This window comes from Pristis pectinata, chromosome 21, assembly GCF_009764475.1.
Source record: "Pristis pectinata isolate sPriPec2 chromosome 21, sPriPec2.1.pri, whole genome shotgun sequence".
NCBI classification, from domain to species: domain Eukaryota; kingdom Metazoa; phylum Chordata; class Chondrichthyes; order Rhinopristiformes; family Pristidae; genus Pristis; species Pristis pectinata.
In genome coordinates, this window is record NC_067425.1 from 13,815,411 (window position 1) to 13,833,099 (window position 17,689).

General features: G+C 35.4%; 1 protein-coding gene across 2 annotated transcripts in view; it reads left to right on the forward strand.

The window, feature by feature from the left end:
• taok1a (TAO kinase 1a) overlaps positions 1–17,689 on the forward strand; it is a 131,983-nt gene that overhangs the window by 73,272 nt on the left and 41,022 nt on the right. For both annotated transcript variants that reach the window (XM_052035181.1, XM_052035182.1), the window contains exons 4-10: positions 3,173–3,274; positions 3,764–3,809; positions 5,199–5,295; positions 7,616–7,729; positions 9,600–9,691; positions 9,918–10,011; positions 14,061–14,142. In XM_052035181.1, coding sequence (XP_051891141.1) covers positions 3,173–3,274; positions 3,764–3,809; positions 5,199–5,295; positions 7,616–7,729; positions 9,600–9,691; positions 9,918–10,011; positions 14,061–14,142 — 627 coding nt within the window. The remainder of the gene's footprint in view (positions 1–3,172; positions 3,275–3,763; positions 3,810–5,198; positions 5,296–7,615; positions 7,730–9,599; positions 9,692–9,917; positions 10,012–14,060; positions 14,143–17,689) is intronic.

The following is a 17,689-nucleotide window of genomic DNA, read 5'->3' on the forward strand; positions in this document are numbered from 1 at the left end:
TTGTTCGTTGCTAAAGCTTCTCTATGTATCTGTTCTTTTAGATTTTCAGCCAAATCCATTAGTTTATTTCCTCCTTGATTTAATCAACCAAGGTACAGGTATCAGTGTTAGGAGCATGGCAGTAAAGAATTAATAGTTGCAATAATTCACTGAATAGGGCACCTTAAATTTATTTACTTCCCAGCTTTCATTAACTCCTACACTCCTTTGTCCCAGTCCTTGTCTCCCTGCCTCAAAACTTGCAACTCTCACCCTTGATCACAAGTTGCACATGACCTGACTATAAATTCGATGGCTCTTGAGTAGCAGCATTAATATTTAATATTTTGAATTCTACTGTCAATACAAGTGTCATTACCCAATCTATTTCAAATAATCAACAACTCAACCTATAGAAGATATTAAGTATATTTATAAAATTCAGGAAAATACAACTTCAAGTGGAGGTTGAGTGAAGTTCTTGCCCACCTTGTCCTTTTATTTTGAGATCAGCTTAACAAAGGTAGCAAGTATGAAAAATCAAGACGTTATTTTAAGAGTGTGGGGTTTGAGCAAGGTGGTGCACTTATACTGCTCATCCTAGCTTTAACTAACTTGTTGAGCAGATAATTTGAATAGATGAGGGAAGTCTAGCTGGCATTGCACTTGCCCAAAAGTATTTGCTTCATTATTGGTTGATTGTGAAGGGGCAATGAATAAGGGGCTGTTCTACAAAGGTCCATTGAGTATTCATTCTGGATTGATTTTCATCAATTAAAGTTAATTACTAGTAGAACAGCCTCCATTTATAGTATGGCTTATCAAAGTTTTTTTTGAAATCTTCTTTTGAATTGGGAATTAAGTATGCTGGAAATCAACCCAATTCCATTAGTACCGCCTCCATGGAAGTCCATCCTCCGGCTCCAATCTGAGATGTGCAATGTCTGGCCATAGCTCCAGTGTTGCAATCTGTACTTGCTCATTAATGAACTGAATAAGGTATTGTTCAATTTGTTCTAATACTTGTTCCCAGCACATCATTTCATGGTGTGCAGAATGACTACAAGGCATCTTGTGGGCTTTCTTCAGCAGCAGCCTGCAAAGGTCTATGGCCTTTGCTGCTCCGAGGAATTTATCAGATCTTGACCAGGAATATTCTATAAAACTGTTATTTGAAAGAGTGTGGATGGTAGATGTGGTGTTGTATGAAAGGAAGAAGAGGTCTCACTTCCTCACTTTTTGCTCTTTCTCTCACAATCTGGTTATGGCTTCTAAAATGGCCACTTTTAGAATGAGAGGGGCAGTCAAAAATTCCGCTTTACCACTGAGAAAAGATGAGGAGCAGCCCCAGGGTGTTACTGAATGTAATCCTAGTTGCTGGTGGGTCAGCAAGAGTGGAGCAGACACCCCTCCACCACCACCACCCCCCCCCCCCCCCCCCCCCCCCCAACATTATCTGAAAGTCCAGATTGGTCATTGAAACGTAGAAGTTCAGTTTGTCCCTGTTGCACTTTAAATGTGCTTTTTAAGATACACGGTATCATCATATTTCAAACTTAACCATATAGATACTTTTCCTATACTCTGGTGACCCTAATGTGAAAATCGGGACAAATGAGATCTCAACAGTACCCTGACTGAAATAGGACAAAGTCCCTGATTTTAATTAGATCTGATATCATCAGGCTGTCTGATTTGCCCTACGCAAACACCTGTTGTGGCCTCAAAGGCAATGTATCAACAGCTCTGTAGTGTTTGTAAGTAAGGATATGACCTAAAAAGCAACTTGGCCAGGTGACTTTTAGTTACTTGGTAAGTTAAGAGGTGGTGGTGGAAGGGTGTTATGCGAAGAGGCTTTATTATTATCATGAGTTTCACTGTTAATGAAGTATTAGATTTTATTTCATCTTCAGTCTTTGAAATAGCAACAGCAGGAGTTAAACTTGTATGGGGGTTCCATCCTATCTTGTTATCTGACCAAATTCTCTGCCCTGTACTCCCTTTGACCAGAATCTTTATGATTCCTTCAAGTTCATTCATCCATTACAAATTTGTGGGTTAGTAAATCAGCTATCATTTTCCTTCATTGTCCTTCTGTTATTTTCCTCTAAAATATCTATGCACAAGAACAATTGATGATAACATCAAAATTATGGCCTTCACTGAAATTTAGCTGTTGGATGTTACTTTTTGCTATACCTTCCATCTTTTACCTGACCCAAATGGTCACTGTGAAGCTATAACTTTTAATACAAAGTCACATCTTTGTCTGCTCCCCTAATCCTTCAACTCTTCCTCATCTTTCGAGTCTCTTCCCTTGTTTTGCCCATTTGCTTTAATATTCTGTTTATCAACTTCTTCCGTTTTTATCAAATCTTTAATGGAAGATAAAAAGTCTTGAGGTCCAAGCAGTGCTATGAAGAAAGAATGAACTCTTATCCACAGAGGCAGATATGAAGGATTCTTGAAGGATCGTTTAGAAATATTTATTTGGGAAGGTAAAGGTTATAATCAAAATAGGGAAGGGAATAGCTGAGGATGGATTTAAATATGAAGTATGATAATACCTTTGGTTCAGAATATGTGGTTGTAATGATGATGAAACTGTTGGCATACTGGGTAATACTATGATACTAAACTGACGGCAGCTCTTGACATCTGCAGGTGCACAGCAAAAAGGGGAAAGTTGGAGATACCCTGCATTTCCATGGAATGTACTTGTTTGCAGATGCTTTCAAAAATGAGTCGATGATTTTGCATGTACTTAAACTTTTTAAGCATTATTTTCACAACAAAAAGTGCTGAAAATTCTTACTGTTGTTCTGTAAGGTTTAACTGAGTGTATTATGACATAATTACTGCCTATGCATCTTCTCTGACCCTGGAACTAATTTTATATTTGTCATTCCCTTCAGAACAGCATTTGAAAATTGCACACTTTTCAAAATTATTTAAAGTTTATAACATTATTTTGTAAAACGTTTAAAAAATGATTAAAAACAAGTGCTTTTTAATTTCAAATTTGTTACCATGAGCACTTTTTTTAACAGATTTGCTCCTCAGCTAATCAATATTGCTGGAATCAGAGATCCCCTACGCATGACACGTTGCATGCCATGTTGGCAAAGGTTTTTTTTATAATATGCAAAGAACTGCCTTCACTTATTGTAAACTGCTACAAAATTTCTTACAGAAATGGCAAGATATTATCAAAGAAGTCAAGTTCCTACAGAAGTTAAGACATCCAAATAGTATTGAATACAAAGGTTGCTATCTGCGAGAGCATACAGCATGGGTAAGAAATTAATTTGTTTACTCGTAAATAAATATCTAAGAACTCCGTAATAATTTCATCCAGAATGTTATTTCAGCCTTTAGTTGTTGGAGCCTTTAAAATTTAAAAATTGCCTTGTTGAATTAGGCTTCAGTATGAGAGCTACTATTAGGATAGGGACTTGATTTGTTCAGAAGTAAAAACTTGATTAAAGTATAGATTAATCTTTATGAACACATCTCCTTAACCTAATTGTTTTACATTATTGAACTCTAATAGTGATCCAGATGACTCTTTAAAATTTCATAATCCATCCAATGAGTCCTAAACATGTTGGATTTCAGTGATTAGCAATGAAGTTGGACTTCAATTTTGTCAAATATATGTTGCATACACATATTGTTCTTCATTTATAGTTGCAGAAGCTATGTTGGCTTTCTAATATGAAATCAGAACATAAGCAAAAGATTATGTTTGCATATGGTTTTATCAGCTGTTTTCTTTTTGCAGTTGGTCATGGAGTATTGTTTAGGATCCGCTTCAGATCTTCTAGAAGGTAAAAATAAATCATTATCTGCATGGAATTTGATTTTTTTTGTACAGGTAGCATAACATTTGTGTAATATTGGACAAAATCTCAAGAAATTCGTACATTAGTCCACTCAGTTTTTCAGTGCTCTGGAATTCTGGCACCAACCTGACAGAATGAAAAATTACTAGGCATGTCCTGTCCATTAGAAGCAGGACATATCCAATCTTGATTAATTATCAAGCTATCAGATTACTCTTAATCATTGGAGTAGTGAAAGAAGGTGTTGTTGACAGTGTTAACCAAGCATAACTCTTCAATAATCTGCTCAACATTACTTGCTTTGGCTTCTGCTAGGGTCATGAACTTCAGACCTCATTACATGCTTGGCGATAAAGCAGAATTCCCACGATAGTGGGAGTGATATCTTCAAGGCAGGATTTACTAACCAAGGAGCCCTGGTAAAGTTGAAGTTATTAGGAATGAGTCTAGCTTTAATGCTCTCCGTTGGCCAGCAGGGGCTTGCATAGCTGATGGGCCAGAGGTGGGTAGCAGAGATACCTCATTAATGATTAAGCTGTTAAAGACTAGTATCCATCCAAAATTGATAAAATTTAAATTCCTGTATAGTTCCCCCTGCTAATTCCCTTCGTACTAAACAAAGAAAGATGATTTTGGTTGTTGGAGGCCAATTATCTCAGTCCTGGATATCATTGCAGATGTTCTTCAGTGCAGTGTCCTCGACCCAACCATCAATGGCTGTCTCATCATCAGAAGGTCAGGTATACGGATGTTTGCTGCTGATTATGCAGTGTGCAGTTTCATTTACAATTTGGATAATGAAACCTGTATGAGACTAGCTTTAAAAACACTCAAGTAACTAAATACCATTCAGACAGAATATTCCATTTGATTGAGATCCCCTGAACCACCTTGAGTATTCAATTCCTTCCTCCATTATCAGCAGTGTGTACTGACAAGATGCTCTGCAATTACTCGCCATAGCTTTTTTTTCCCCACCATAACTACCCAAGACTGACATCTACTGCCCTAGGAGCAAGGGTAATGGGTTCATGGGAACACCATCACTTGAAAATTTCACTCCTTGTCGCACACCATCCCGACTTGGAAATGTGTTTCTAGTCTTTAACATTGCCGGGTCTGATTCTGGGAACTCCCTTCCCCCGCAGCACTTTGGAGTATTTTCATTACACAGATTGGTTCATGGAGGCACCCCGTCATATGTTTCTTATAGACAATTATGGGTGCCAGTAACACTCGTATCTTGTGGAACAGTTAAAATAAAGTTTATCTAAATGTTTTCGAATTATTTTTCATGTTTTTGTTTAATACTGTGACTGCATCAGTTGTGCTTTTCTGTGATTAGTTTACTTTTAATTTTTTTTTGCCATTCAGTTCATAAGAAACCACTTCAGGAAATTGAGATTGCAGCCATTACACATGGAGCTTTGCTGGGATTAGCCTATTTGCATTCCCATAACATGATTCACAGGTATGCCTGTTCAAAGGTTCGCTGCATTGCATGAAGGTATTGTTACAAATAGTGTGGGCAGATATTTCAGTACTGTTTCTGCATCAGTGAGGTCTGTTTCAATGGAAAGCCATCACTGAAACAATATAACAAAAACATAATGAAGTAGTGATTTATAATACTACCTTTGGTCATCCAACATTACTCAGCCTGTGTTTTTGATTGTGAAATACCAAAATATGTACATCAGTTAGCGGACTGTGTGTTTCCAGTGTTGAGCTGTAGAACCTGTTTTACTAAGCTGGATGTATCAAGTGGAGATCCTAGTGACTAACTGATATTGGAAGATGCCAAGTTTTCATTGGCTGCCTCCAGTTCATGCATTGGAATGTACCTATCCTTATGTTACCATTGAGCCAAAAGTTGGAGAACAAATCAAGTTCCACAGCTTAGACAGTGGAAACACAGTCTGCTTACTGATACTTCACACTTGTCCTCATACTTTTTACTTAACTACTCTAGGGTTATAAAAGTAACTTTGAAGTACCAATTAGAAATGTTAAATTTATTCCCAGTGCTGTGAATTGATAGACACTGTTTCCAGTTCCCCCCGTAAGATGGATCATTAGCAATTGACAGAAAATCTTTCTGTAGGTGTATGAAAAAGGAATGGTAGAGTGCTCAAATAAACTGTAACTAGACTGCTTTGTGAAATCCCAAGCTTGTGAAAAGCTCTTTAAAAAAAAATGCAAAGGACAAAAGAAAACCAGACAGCCTAAAACATCTCGAGAATGGGTGCTTCCTTATTATTTGCTGTATTTATCTTGTTTTCAAGCAGTTGTTTTTTCCATATATGATACCACATTTTTAAAATGCTTATGATGTGGGGGGGGGAGGGATTTTCTCAGTCCACAACTTTACACAACCAACTTCCTGCTTACCAAACGCACTCTTTCAGTTACATATGTTTACAAAGTAATCCAGTAAAATCATGAGTTTTTAGACTAGGGTCAAAATTCACACCATTGCATCCTGGGTTTGAAATCAAGTGCTCTTATGAAACAACCTGGATGAAAGAGGGAAAAGATATACACATTCAAATACTGGGTAATTTAATACCCCTGAAGACTAAGTAAAAGAAGTTAGTGTACTTGATCTGAGTGCATTGTTCATCTAATTCCATTCATGTCAAATGGAATCTTACATGGGAAATTACTTTCCAAATAAAGTCTAAATGCTTTGCTTAGATCCATATAAATAGCAAATATATTTCAATCATCACCACAGCCTGTAATAGCAAATATTAAATGCGACAGCCAAGGAGGTATTTAGTGTTATAAACTTACCGATTTTTTTTTTTATCACAGCCACTTAAGACTCTGACAATCAGTTACTGTTGATCTGTTCTTACATTTGTCTGTGCCAATCTTCAAGTACCTATCTATACAAATCCCATTTACCAGCACTTGGCCCATAGCCTTCTGTGCTTTGGTGATTGAAGTACTCGTTCTCAATACTCTCTAGGGCCTACCATTCATGCTGTATGTCTTATCCTTTTTAGACTTCCCAAAATGCACCACCTAGCACTTATTGGGATTAAATTTCATCTGCTATTTCTCCTTCCACTTTACCAGCTGATCAATATTGTTATGTAGCTTAAGACTACCAGCTGTCAGCTACACCACCAATTTTTATGTCACCTGTTAACTTGCTGATCATACCTCCTACATTCCCATCCAAGAAACAATAAGGGTCTCAACTCAGATCCCTGTGGTAGATGACTGGTCACAGTCTCTCCTCCACCATAAGCGACCCTCCACCATGGCCTTTGGTCTCCCGTTTCTCTGCCGACATGCCTGGGATCCCATTGGCTCTAACCTTTTGGACCAGCCTTCAGTGAGGGACCTTGTCAAAGGCCTTGTGGAAGTCCATGTAGAGCACATCAACCAAACTGCCTCATCAATATATTTTGTTAATACTTACAAAAAAAAACTTAATCAAATTAGTCAGACAGGAACCCCCACCAATAGGGCTGTGCCGACTATCTCTGCCTTTCCAACTGTATATTAAACCTGTCCCTCAGATTTTTTTCCAATTACTTCCCTATCATTCGTATTGTATGAGTGGATTTTACATAGATGCTCTTAGAAGATAGCTTGGAGGCATATCTTGCATACTATACTGCCAAAGTACAGCCAGGTTTTGAACTCTGCTAGCACGTTCTTTGACCATGTACCATTTTAATAAGTGATAATGTTAAGCAATTTATATTTGCTTAAGCTTGCATGCTAGTTATGAATGATATTTGAAGTTTTATTGACTTTGACTGTTCTGTACCCAGGGACATAAAGGCAGGTAATATCCTCCTGACAGAGCCAGGCCAAGTTAAACTAGCTGATTTTGGATCTGCTTCCATAGTTTCTCCTGCCAATTCATTTGTGGGAACACCATACTGGTAAGAAACCTTTTTTCCTTGGGTCAAGAAGCACGTGCAATCATTTATTTTTAATGTTATTTATTATCAGAAGCAAATGCCAGATCAAAGGAAGTAATTTGTTTACGTTTATAAATAAAGCTTTTTAGTGTGTGTCATTATTCTGAATAATCGGTTATACAGTTATATTTGCAACAACAGGAGCAATCCCATTTCTTTAGCAACCTCGTGCTTCACTTGGCAACTCTTAACGTCGAATATATAGTTTCAAAAAGTATTCAGCTTTTTCCATTTCTTCAATATCATTTTTAGTTGATTTTAGGTAAATGTTAAAAACATGTTCGGTGGCAGTTACCACTTTGTCATTTACCAGTTGTACATTTTTTGTTTGAGAATAGTTAAGATATAAGTAAGATGATTTTGCTAATTCATATTTACAGATGTGGATGGCTATTTTGAGTATCAGCATAAATTGAATGGTACAGCTGGTAGAACTGCTGCCTCACAGCTCCAGTGACCCAGGTTCAATCCTGACCTCCGGTGCTGTATGCGTGGAGTTTGCACGTTCTCCCTGTGACTGTGTGGATTCCTTCTGGGTCCTCTGGTTTCTTCCCATGTCTCAAAGACATGATGGTTAATTGGCTGCTGTAAATTACCCTTAATGTGTAGGTGAGTGGTAGAATCTGGGAGTGTTGATGTGAATATGGGGAGAATAATATGACATTAGTATAGGATTAGTTTAAATGGGTGATTAGCAGTTGGCACGGACTCAGTGAGCTGAAGAGCCTATTTCTACCAAATGGTTCTGAATGCATTGTGTGGTCTTTTTTTTTAAATCCTCTTATAACTTGTTCTGTGTTTTAATTATTAACTAAATAACCTGCATACAAACATTAAACTACAAGGGAGTTAAGGGGTATGGAGAAGGAGCAGGTCAATGATGTTTAGCCCAAGATTGGATGAGTCACAGTGGAGCAGGCTCAAGGGGCCTATTGGTCTGTTCCTGCTTCTTGTGTTCTTATAGAATCACACTGAATGTTGTGTCCCAGATTTGATTCTCAGTTATTCTTGACCTAAATGTCTTCACCCCAGTCAGGATTTTACATTGCTTTCATTTCTCTGATCTAGGTGAGGGATCATATTTTCAACACACTCCATTCCTTTTCCTTTTCCAGCATCTGTTAGAAAATCTACATAAAGAATTAGGATATGTAGCGGATAGTTTGTGTAGGGTAATGATTCTCTTTCATGCAGTTTCACATTTGGCCAAAGTCAAATAAATTTCTTGCATATGAAGGATGGGTACATGGTGGAAGTACATCTTGGTTGACAAATGCAGAGCTATACTCACAACAAAGGCTAAACCAGAGATACTGAGGTGGCTTTTAAGTGGAAAATATTCCAGAAATCATAGAAAATGTCTGTTTGCAGCAGAATTCTTATAGAACAAAGACCTGACCAAAGCCATAATAAATTGAGAATGTGGGACTAATCATTTCCTAAATTGTATTAAATTGCCTGAGTTGCTGATGGATTACAATTGATTGAATGTAACATAAAGTAAAAGCAAACCATTATAATTAAGTTTTAACAAAGCTTATGTTTTAAAATCTCAAACCCAAATCAATTTGTGGAATTGAGTGTTATATATTCAAGTTTTACTTTTATTTTAATTGGCTTATGTAAAAAAAAAGTAATCTAAATTTTCGAGAGCCAGTGTTTCAGCTAGGTTCTTATGAGGCTGAAAAGAGTTTCAGTTCTCTTTGACACTTCTTACAACAACCTTCTCATGTCGCCACTAATTTTTGGAGGTATTTTCCTATTTCTAATGCAAAATAAAATTGACATAGTTCAGTAAAGTTGCATAATAACTATTTTTTGATTAAAATAGGATGGCTCCTGAAGTAATTCTTGCCATGGATGAAGGACAGTATGATGGCAAAGTAGATGTTTGGTCCTTGGGAATTACATGCATTGAATTAGGTAAGGCATGGCTGTTCCCTAATGAATGTGAAACAGTTGATGGGGTTTGGTCGTGATGCTATAATCTTTCATAGTAAAATGTAATAAAATATGTTTGATCACTTTTATTTTAATGCATTTAAAAAGACTGCAATTATACTCTGAATGAAACCTTAAATAACACACTGAAAATTACCATTTCATTGTTATCAGTTCTGAAATCTGATTACTGCTACTTTGCCCACAGCGGAGCGAAAGCCTCCTTTGTTTAATATGAATGCAATGAGTGCCTTATACCACATAGCGCAGAATGAGTCACCTGCTCTTCAGTCTAATGAATGGTAAGTATATATTTGAAGTCCTGAGATTTGTATAGAAACAGATGTTTCTAAATTATAAGTAACTGCCAGCTTAAGAAATGCTTGTCAATGCATAAAGGTTTGTATCTAATCCTGAGTGTTTAAACAGATTATCCTATAATGTACAGCAAAAGCTTAAAATAGGGGTTGTGTATTTTTCAATATGTTCAATGTTGAGAAGATGTTTTTATAGTAATAAGATTACCATCTTTGAACATCATTGTGTCACTTAAGATTTATTTAAAATTAAATTGCTTATGTCTGCTGACAGCAATTTAATAGACGTTAAAGCCTCAAATGTATTGCGGTAATCCATATTGAGATCCAAAGCAAATATTTTATTAATATTAAATAAATATAAAGTATTCATACGTGTATTTGGTTTCTTTTGGTGACCTGTAAGAGAAAATCCTGTAATAGCTTGTTTGATTGTAATTTTATATGCTGACAGTCCTTCATATTGTGTGGCTGCAGTAACTTAAAATTATGTTTAATATTAGTTTGTGTACTTTGCTGTATTATAATCAAGACTACACAGATGTAGAATATAGTATTTCAAATTTAAATCCCTCTCCTAAATAGTTCATGCAGCCTGCATTGTGTACCTTCTGAGTCTTGCATATTTAAAAAAATAGTCTTGCTTCCAACATAGTCTTCCCACTCCAGGAATTTTCTCATTATAGTTTTTATAAGGGGAAGCGAAGCTAGCTGTCAACCTGAAGCCTAAATCTTTAAGCAGCTCAGCTGCCCTTCAACTGAACTCAGTAGTTTATAAGTAGGTTACAGATACCTGGATTTATCTAATTAGAACAGCTTTAAATGAACTAAGCAACTTAATATCTGAACAGTAGAACTATGCATCAGACCCTGCAACACCCAAAAATGATAGGAAGGGAGATCAACTAATGCCATAGCATTTCTTAGATCAAATTTTAATACCCAAATCACATTGCGATTTCAATTATTTTTTGAGCTGTTAATCTCAGTCTATTAGAAATTGGCATCTTTGCTATTTTGTTCTGAATCAGTTTTAAGTAAAATTACTTTGTACTTGAACCACATTTTTTCAGAGTGACATCTCACTAAAATGTGTATTTTAAAAAATTGATGTCTTTTCTAGGAACAGCAACAGAATTGAAAGAATGATCATAAGTGGCTGCATAATAATGATTTAGAATTATATAATATATTAAAATACATTCCTTGTCTAAGTAAGGATAAATATTTTTGTTTCCAGAAAGCCAGATGTATTTTAAAAAAAATTGATGCTATACAGTATTTGTAATTTCAACTATGTTTATAACTTGCCTGCACATTAACTGATTTCTTTACAATCATCTGATGTTGGTGTGGTATTGTTTCTAAACAGACTTGTTCTGCATCTATTTAATAATCTGTCTCTCCATCAGCTTTAATATTGGATAATGGCAGCAGCCATAATGAGTGTTTAAATACATGTAACGTGTATTATATTGAATGAAACCAGTATCTTCAATTGAATCAACCTTGATATCCTAATTAATATGTTTATTCTATGGGAGATTTCAAATTAATGTTTTCATTCGGTTTAGACTCTGAGTAATTCCCAGTAATTGTTCACTCTTAATCTTCTTTACACCAAGTTTCTTAGTGGTTTTGCGTTAATATATGTTCCTACTTTTACATGTTATCTTCAGAAATTCAAATTTTGACTTCTGTTTTAAATATTCTTGCTGACATAGTTCTTAGGTTGGAAAATTATTCCTTCCTTTATTTCTGGATCAGAGATGATAGAATATGTAAGAGAACCACATTCAATTTATAGATAAGAAAGAAAACTAGAGCCAAGTATTTACCCATGATAAATGGGTAGGATATAACAGATGTTATGTCTATCTGTATTCATTTCTGTCACATCATAATTGACTTCCCAGAAAAAAAAATTAGCACAATAGCTGGGGCACTCAGTTGAGTCTTATTAAATCTTATAGATTATCCTTGTTGGCATGAATTTCAGGAAAAATCTGGATTGCTACAGTAGTAGTGAAATGGAAATACTGTGTGCTTAGTTAATTATAATTATTTGCAATACATTAAGATGGGCCATACACATTTGTTTCTTTAAGACACTTATTAAGCTGTTAACGTGCAGTAAATTTCAACTGTAAGGAATTATATGTGTAATATTATGTTGATGTAATAACAAAAATGATTACATCTGTGTACAGTTGAGGGAGTATTTAAACAATTTTGTTTTTTTTTTACTGTATCCTGACAAAATATTGCAAATATCTGGCTATATGAACAAGTTTTAAAAATGTAAAAGGTTGAAGAACCGGTTTCATGGAGTTAATGGGGCCGCTAGGAAGTGGAATGTATAAGAAGTCAATCACCAAATAATGCAGAAATATTGTAAAAGTGGAGAATATTGTAGGGATTAGTTGGTTAAAGCTAATGAAGAGCTATGAACATGCGAGAGAGTACTTCAAATTCACTGTATTTTTAGGGTAGTGGGATGGGTATGCTGGAATCAGTTGAGGCTACCAAGGGAGAAGCCAACTCAAAAGGGAAGCGTGAAAATGTCATAGCGTTTGATATGAAACCAAGAGTTTTAAATGTCGCTGCCTTCAAGAGTGGTAGGTGAAATTAGTTTGGATAATTCAGTTACAAGTTACTCCTGTACTTTTATTATAGTTGAAATTACCTCAGCCATTGTTTACCATGGTAAGTACATGCATTGTGGGAAGAATTGCCAAACAAAACCCACAGGATACATCTTCAGCTATCCTGAGTTTGAAATTAACCTACCCTGGCACTGCACTGTATCTTCCACCCTGGTCCTGGTACAGTCGTCTTCTAATGGGAGTCTGTTTGCTAACACATTGGAGTAGTGGAGTGCTCAGGACCAGTTATCTCATTTGAAAATACTTGGTAACTATTAAAGTAAATCAAAATATTTCTGAAAAATATATAATTATTAAAATAATTAAAGCACAAAAAGAGGCACATGAAAACAATTTAGGCTATTTAAACTAATTTAATTACTTAACCTTCCTCCTAGCAGATTTCTCCCATTCATTTTAATGGGAATGCTCTACATACCTTGATGAGCAGATTTTCCATCCTGAGAGCTTACAAATTGATACTACCCTGTTGAACTTTGCTGAGTCCTCTATGCTTACACATGCCAAAAGCTTAACTACACCAGCCACTTAAATAACATGAAAGGTCAGATCTTGGGCACTCTTTGTCCAACACAACAGAGTATCTTGACCATGTACTGATCATATATCAGATAATGAGATAGAAGACTTTCCATGAGCCTGGATGGAAGTAACTACAGTAAATCTCAGAAAATTGAACATTGTCCAGGACTCCTTCCATCACCATTCATTCTGAAATTGTGCAAAGTAGCTGCTTTGTGTGCTGCCTACAGAATGCACTGCAGTAATTTACCAAGGCTTGTTCATTCAAGTCTGTGATCTGTCCCAAATAAAATGATGAACAGCAAGCAAGTAAAATATACTTTCTCCAAAGTTCCCTTCCAAGACAGGCCTTCGTATTTGGGGTTCAAATCCTGTAACTTTCCACCTAATAGCAAGGTGGGAGTCCCTTCATTTTGCAGACTGCAGCTGGTGAAGAAGATGGCTTAGCACTCATAGATTCCAGTTAAATTTTGTATTCTTTCATTTGTAATAATTGGCAAACAATGAAAACTTGTGTATTCAATGAATTAGCGGACCCATCAAGTGCAACAGTTTTTATTTGCCTCAAGGTTAATTGCAGTGTAGCACCATAATTGACTGAAAACTAGTTGGACAGTGTAAAATAGCCTGTACTCCATTTTTATCTTGTGCTAAATATGAATTATTTTCACAATTAGCAGTATTTTTATTAATAATCTTTTTAACAAGCCATGTGAATTTTCATTGTCAATTTCAGATTATAGTAATATGGGTTAACTTTATTATGAAACCATAGGCTCTAATGAGGACATTATTCAAGGACCTCTTATGCTCACTGTGGTTTCTCTTTCTCTGTTATTTGCTTAGGTCTGACTATTTTCGCAACTTTGTAGACTCCTGCCTCCAGAAAATTCCTCAAGACAGACCCACCTCGGAGGAACTTCTGAAAGTCAGTAGAATGTATTCCATTTTCCTTAATCATACTTATTTGAGTTCACAGGGTGCAGAATTGAAGTCTGATTTATCGTGTTTTTTTACTAGAAGATATGGATCCCAGAAAAATGAATTTGATTTGCTACATTTTTGAAGTTGTATATGATTAATTTTGTGCATAAGTTATGTGAACACAATACATTATGATGCCTAGTCTTATTCCTCTGCAGTGTGGTACCCTATCTGTGCTCTGACGGTGTAACAGTAAAATCACCTTTTATCATCTGGTTTCCTCTGGAGATATTTCTTGGTACTTTATTGAACTTTATTAACAAAATTTGTATTTATTAAAACATTTATGACCTGTTTACAGATTGTGTTGCACTTGTACTGCATTAGCAATGCCTTTTCCTAAAGTGGCGGTATAACATGACCCCAGAACACAATGTCAAAGGCACCCTGGGCAAAGTTGTCTTGAACATATTCCACAGAGAGTAGACTTGGAGCATCTTGTGTTCATACTAAATTTAATGTTGTGTTTACCTAAGGAGCATGGACAGTCTTAACTGTGCTCTTCCATTACTTAAAATGAAATGGCTGATTAGGAGAGTAAACATTCAGGATAATAAAGCTTGCATAGAAATCTCCCGAGGGTGGGAGAATTATAATGGGGGGGGGGGGGGGCAGATGATGTAAACAAAATATTGAGTTAATTGGAACACATGCAATAACTACTAAAGCTTCAATTTATGTATACCTCCTCTCAGTATGAAATAATCCCCTTCCTAAATCAGTGTAATGTAAAGAACTAGATTAAAATTGTACCTGTAGGAAGATCCTTGATGTTGTTGAATTCACCAGGTATTTTTTAGAAATAACAAGTTTAGTTGCCCTTTTGGGTAAGTTTTAGGTTATAGACTATTGCATTCTCAATTAAGGTCACAAAATATTGCTACAGTATTTAATTGTGATTACCAAATGGGTTTCACTTCCTATCAGCCGATTATAGATAACCAGGTTTTCCTATGCTCTACTAGTTGTTAATGCAGATTTTGCATCCTCAACATTTGTAGCAAAGCTTTTTAAATTTTCTGCCATCATCATGCGTTCATTGAGCAATTATTCTTAAAAGTTTTGTTTTACACACTCCCAGTGCTTATTTAGTTGCACATTTTGTGAGAGGGAAATAGGTTAAAGAGCAATAAAGATAAAAGTTTTACAGTGGGAATATTAAAAATATGACCAGAATTAAAATGAAAGATCTGTGCTAAAATCTAGAATAAATGTGACACTACTGAGAATGAGAGGTTATCATGATAAATTTCTCTCAAAGTAAATGGATTTAGACTTCTTTGAGCTATGTATTTGTAGAAATGTATCAAACAATTGAATAAAATGAAAAATACAACAAGTTTGCTGATTTATTGTTATAAGTTTGAATTGCAGCTGATTATTTGTTAGTGAGGTACTTCTGTGTTGGAAAAATGTCTTTTATAATGGTGAAAGCTGAGTGAAGCTTGGCTGAATTAGATTCATTGAGGATATTAATAATTTCTCACTTTACATTTTAATGGAATGTTAACAGATGAATTCTAGCTTTCAATTCCTCATCTCGTTGAATTTTTATTGTTGTCCTTCAACACATTAGCTGCTTGCACTTTATTCTGTTCAAGCTTAACAACTAGAATTGACACAAGATGCTATGTTTTCTTCAATCTTTTTATTAGTTTTCAGTTTAATACAGATTAATATATAACATCAATGTTTGTACATGTAATACAAAGAGATCAGCAGAACAATCATAGCATAAATAATCATAAAGAACAATAAAATATAAGAAATCTGTAGATCCCACGATCTCTTAGTAAATGAATATAATATAAAGGAAAGAAAAAGAAAAATAAAATCCCCAAATCAATCAGAAAAATTATAAACAATATATCAAACCAAACTAAACAAAAATTTCAAATAAAACAAAAAAAAGACTGGACTAAATTTCTCAGTAAAAACAGAGCAATATTATGTCGTCAACTCCGTTCCTTTAAATTAGAAAGTTATTGAAAGGGGATCTATATCATCTGAAAATATTGGATAAATGGACTCCAAATATCTTCAAATTTAAGCAAAGGATCAACGGTACCACTCCTAATTTTTTCCAAGTTTAAACATGATATAGTTTGAGAGAGCCATTGAAAAGTAGTAGGGAGTATTGGATCCTTCCACTTAAGCAAAATGGATCGTTTGGCCATTAATGTAACAAAGGCAATCGTACGGTAAGCGGAAGCAGATAAATGGCCAGACTCTATCCTTGGTAATCCAAAAATTGCAGTGATAGGGTGAGGTTGTAAATCAATATTCAGTACAGTTGAGGTAATGTTAAAAATCTTTCCAATATTTTTCCAAAAGAGGACAAGACCAAAACATGTGTCAAAGAAGCCACATTCGATTTACATCTGTCACATATAGGATTTATATGGTGATAAAAATGGGCTAGCTTATCTTTTGACATATGGGTCCTGTGAACTACCTTAAACTGTATCAAAGAGTGTCTGGCACACATTGAAGATATATTGACTAAATGAAGAATTTCCTTCCATGTCTCTGTAAGTATAGATGTCTGGAGTTCACTTTCCCATTCATTCTTAATTTTGTCTAGTGATTCTGGAAGATGCTATGTTTTGTTGTAGTTTGAATAAATTAATTTAACCTCAAAATTAAAGTATGAAATTTGTCCAGGGAATGATTTTTCTCATGGGGTGCCTCACTAGGAACAGCCATGACAGAAGTCTTGTTTGAAGTAAACATTAATTGTGCATGTTCATGGTAACCAGGACTGGCTCCACTCTGTGGAAATTTGTTGATGGATTCTATTGTGATCAGCTGCAACATCCATTTGGGCAGGTCTTCTGGAAAAACTTCCTGCTACGCCCCTTTTGGACTTCGCTGGAAACACTGTTTGATCATGACCTTGTTATTAATGATGTACAATTTATGAAAAACTTGTATCTATTGCAAACCCCATTAATTAAATTTTCCATTTTATTGATGTGGTCATTGGGTGTACCACTGAGCTATGAAACAGAACAGGGAAAATATATACTCAGAGGTTAATCTTTGTTGTCTCTCTGATGCCAAGTGTCAGATGTACATGTCCAGCTGTTTAATGCAATGTATTTTGGAGCCAAAAGTAGTACTATTTACTGTGATGAATTAAATTAATGCTAGAGAAGTGTATTCTTGGCTCCAAGTTCTTCCTTTTTGTAAATGAACTTAATATTTAAAAATTCCTTGGTTCAGAATCTAATTGGTGGGAAATAAGAGAGATACTTTCCATCACAAACTTTATATAGACATGAGATTAAATACCAGTTCAGTCACATTAAAAGAAAGTAAAATCAATTTTTTTAACTGGCTGTGAAAAAAGCGATTTAGAACACACAGTGGAAACCACGTTCTTAAATGAGATTCTCAGAGGATTGAGATGTTATTGCACATGTTTTAGCCTGCCAACAAATGAGAGTTTAGAAGAAAATACAGTTGTTCCTGTCAAAACAGGAAAACTG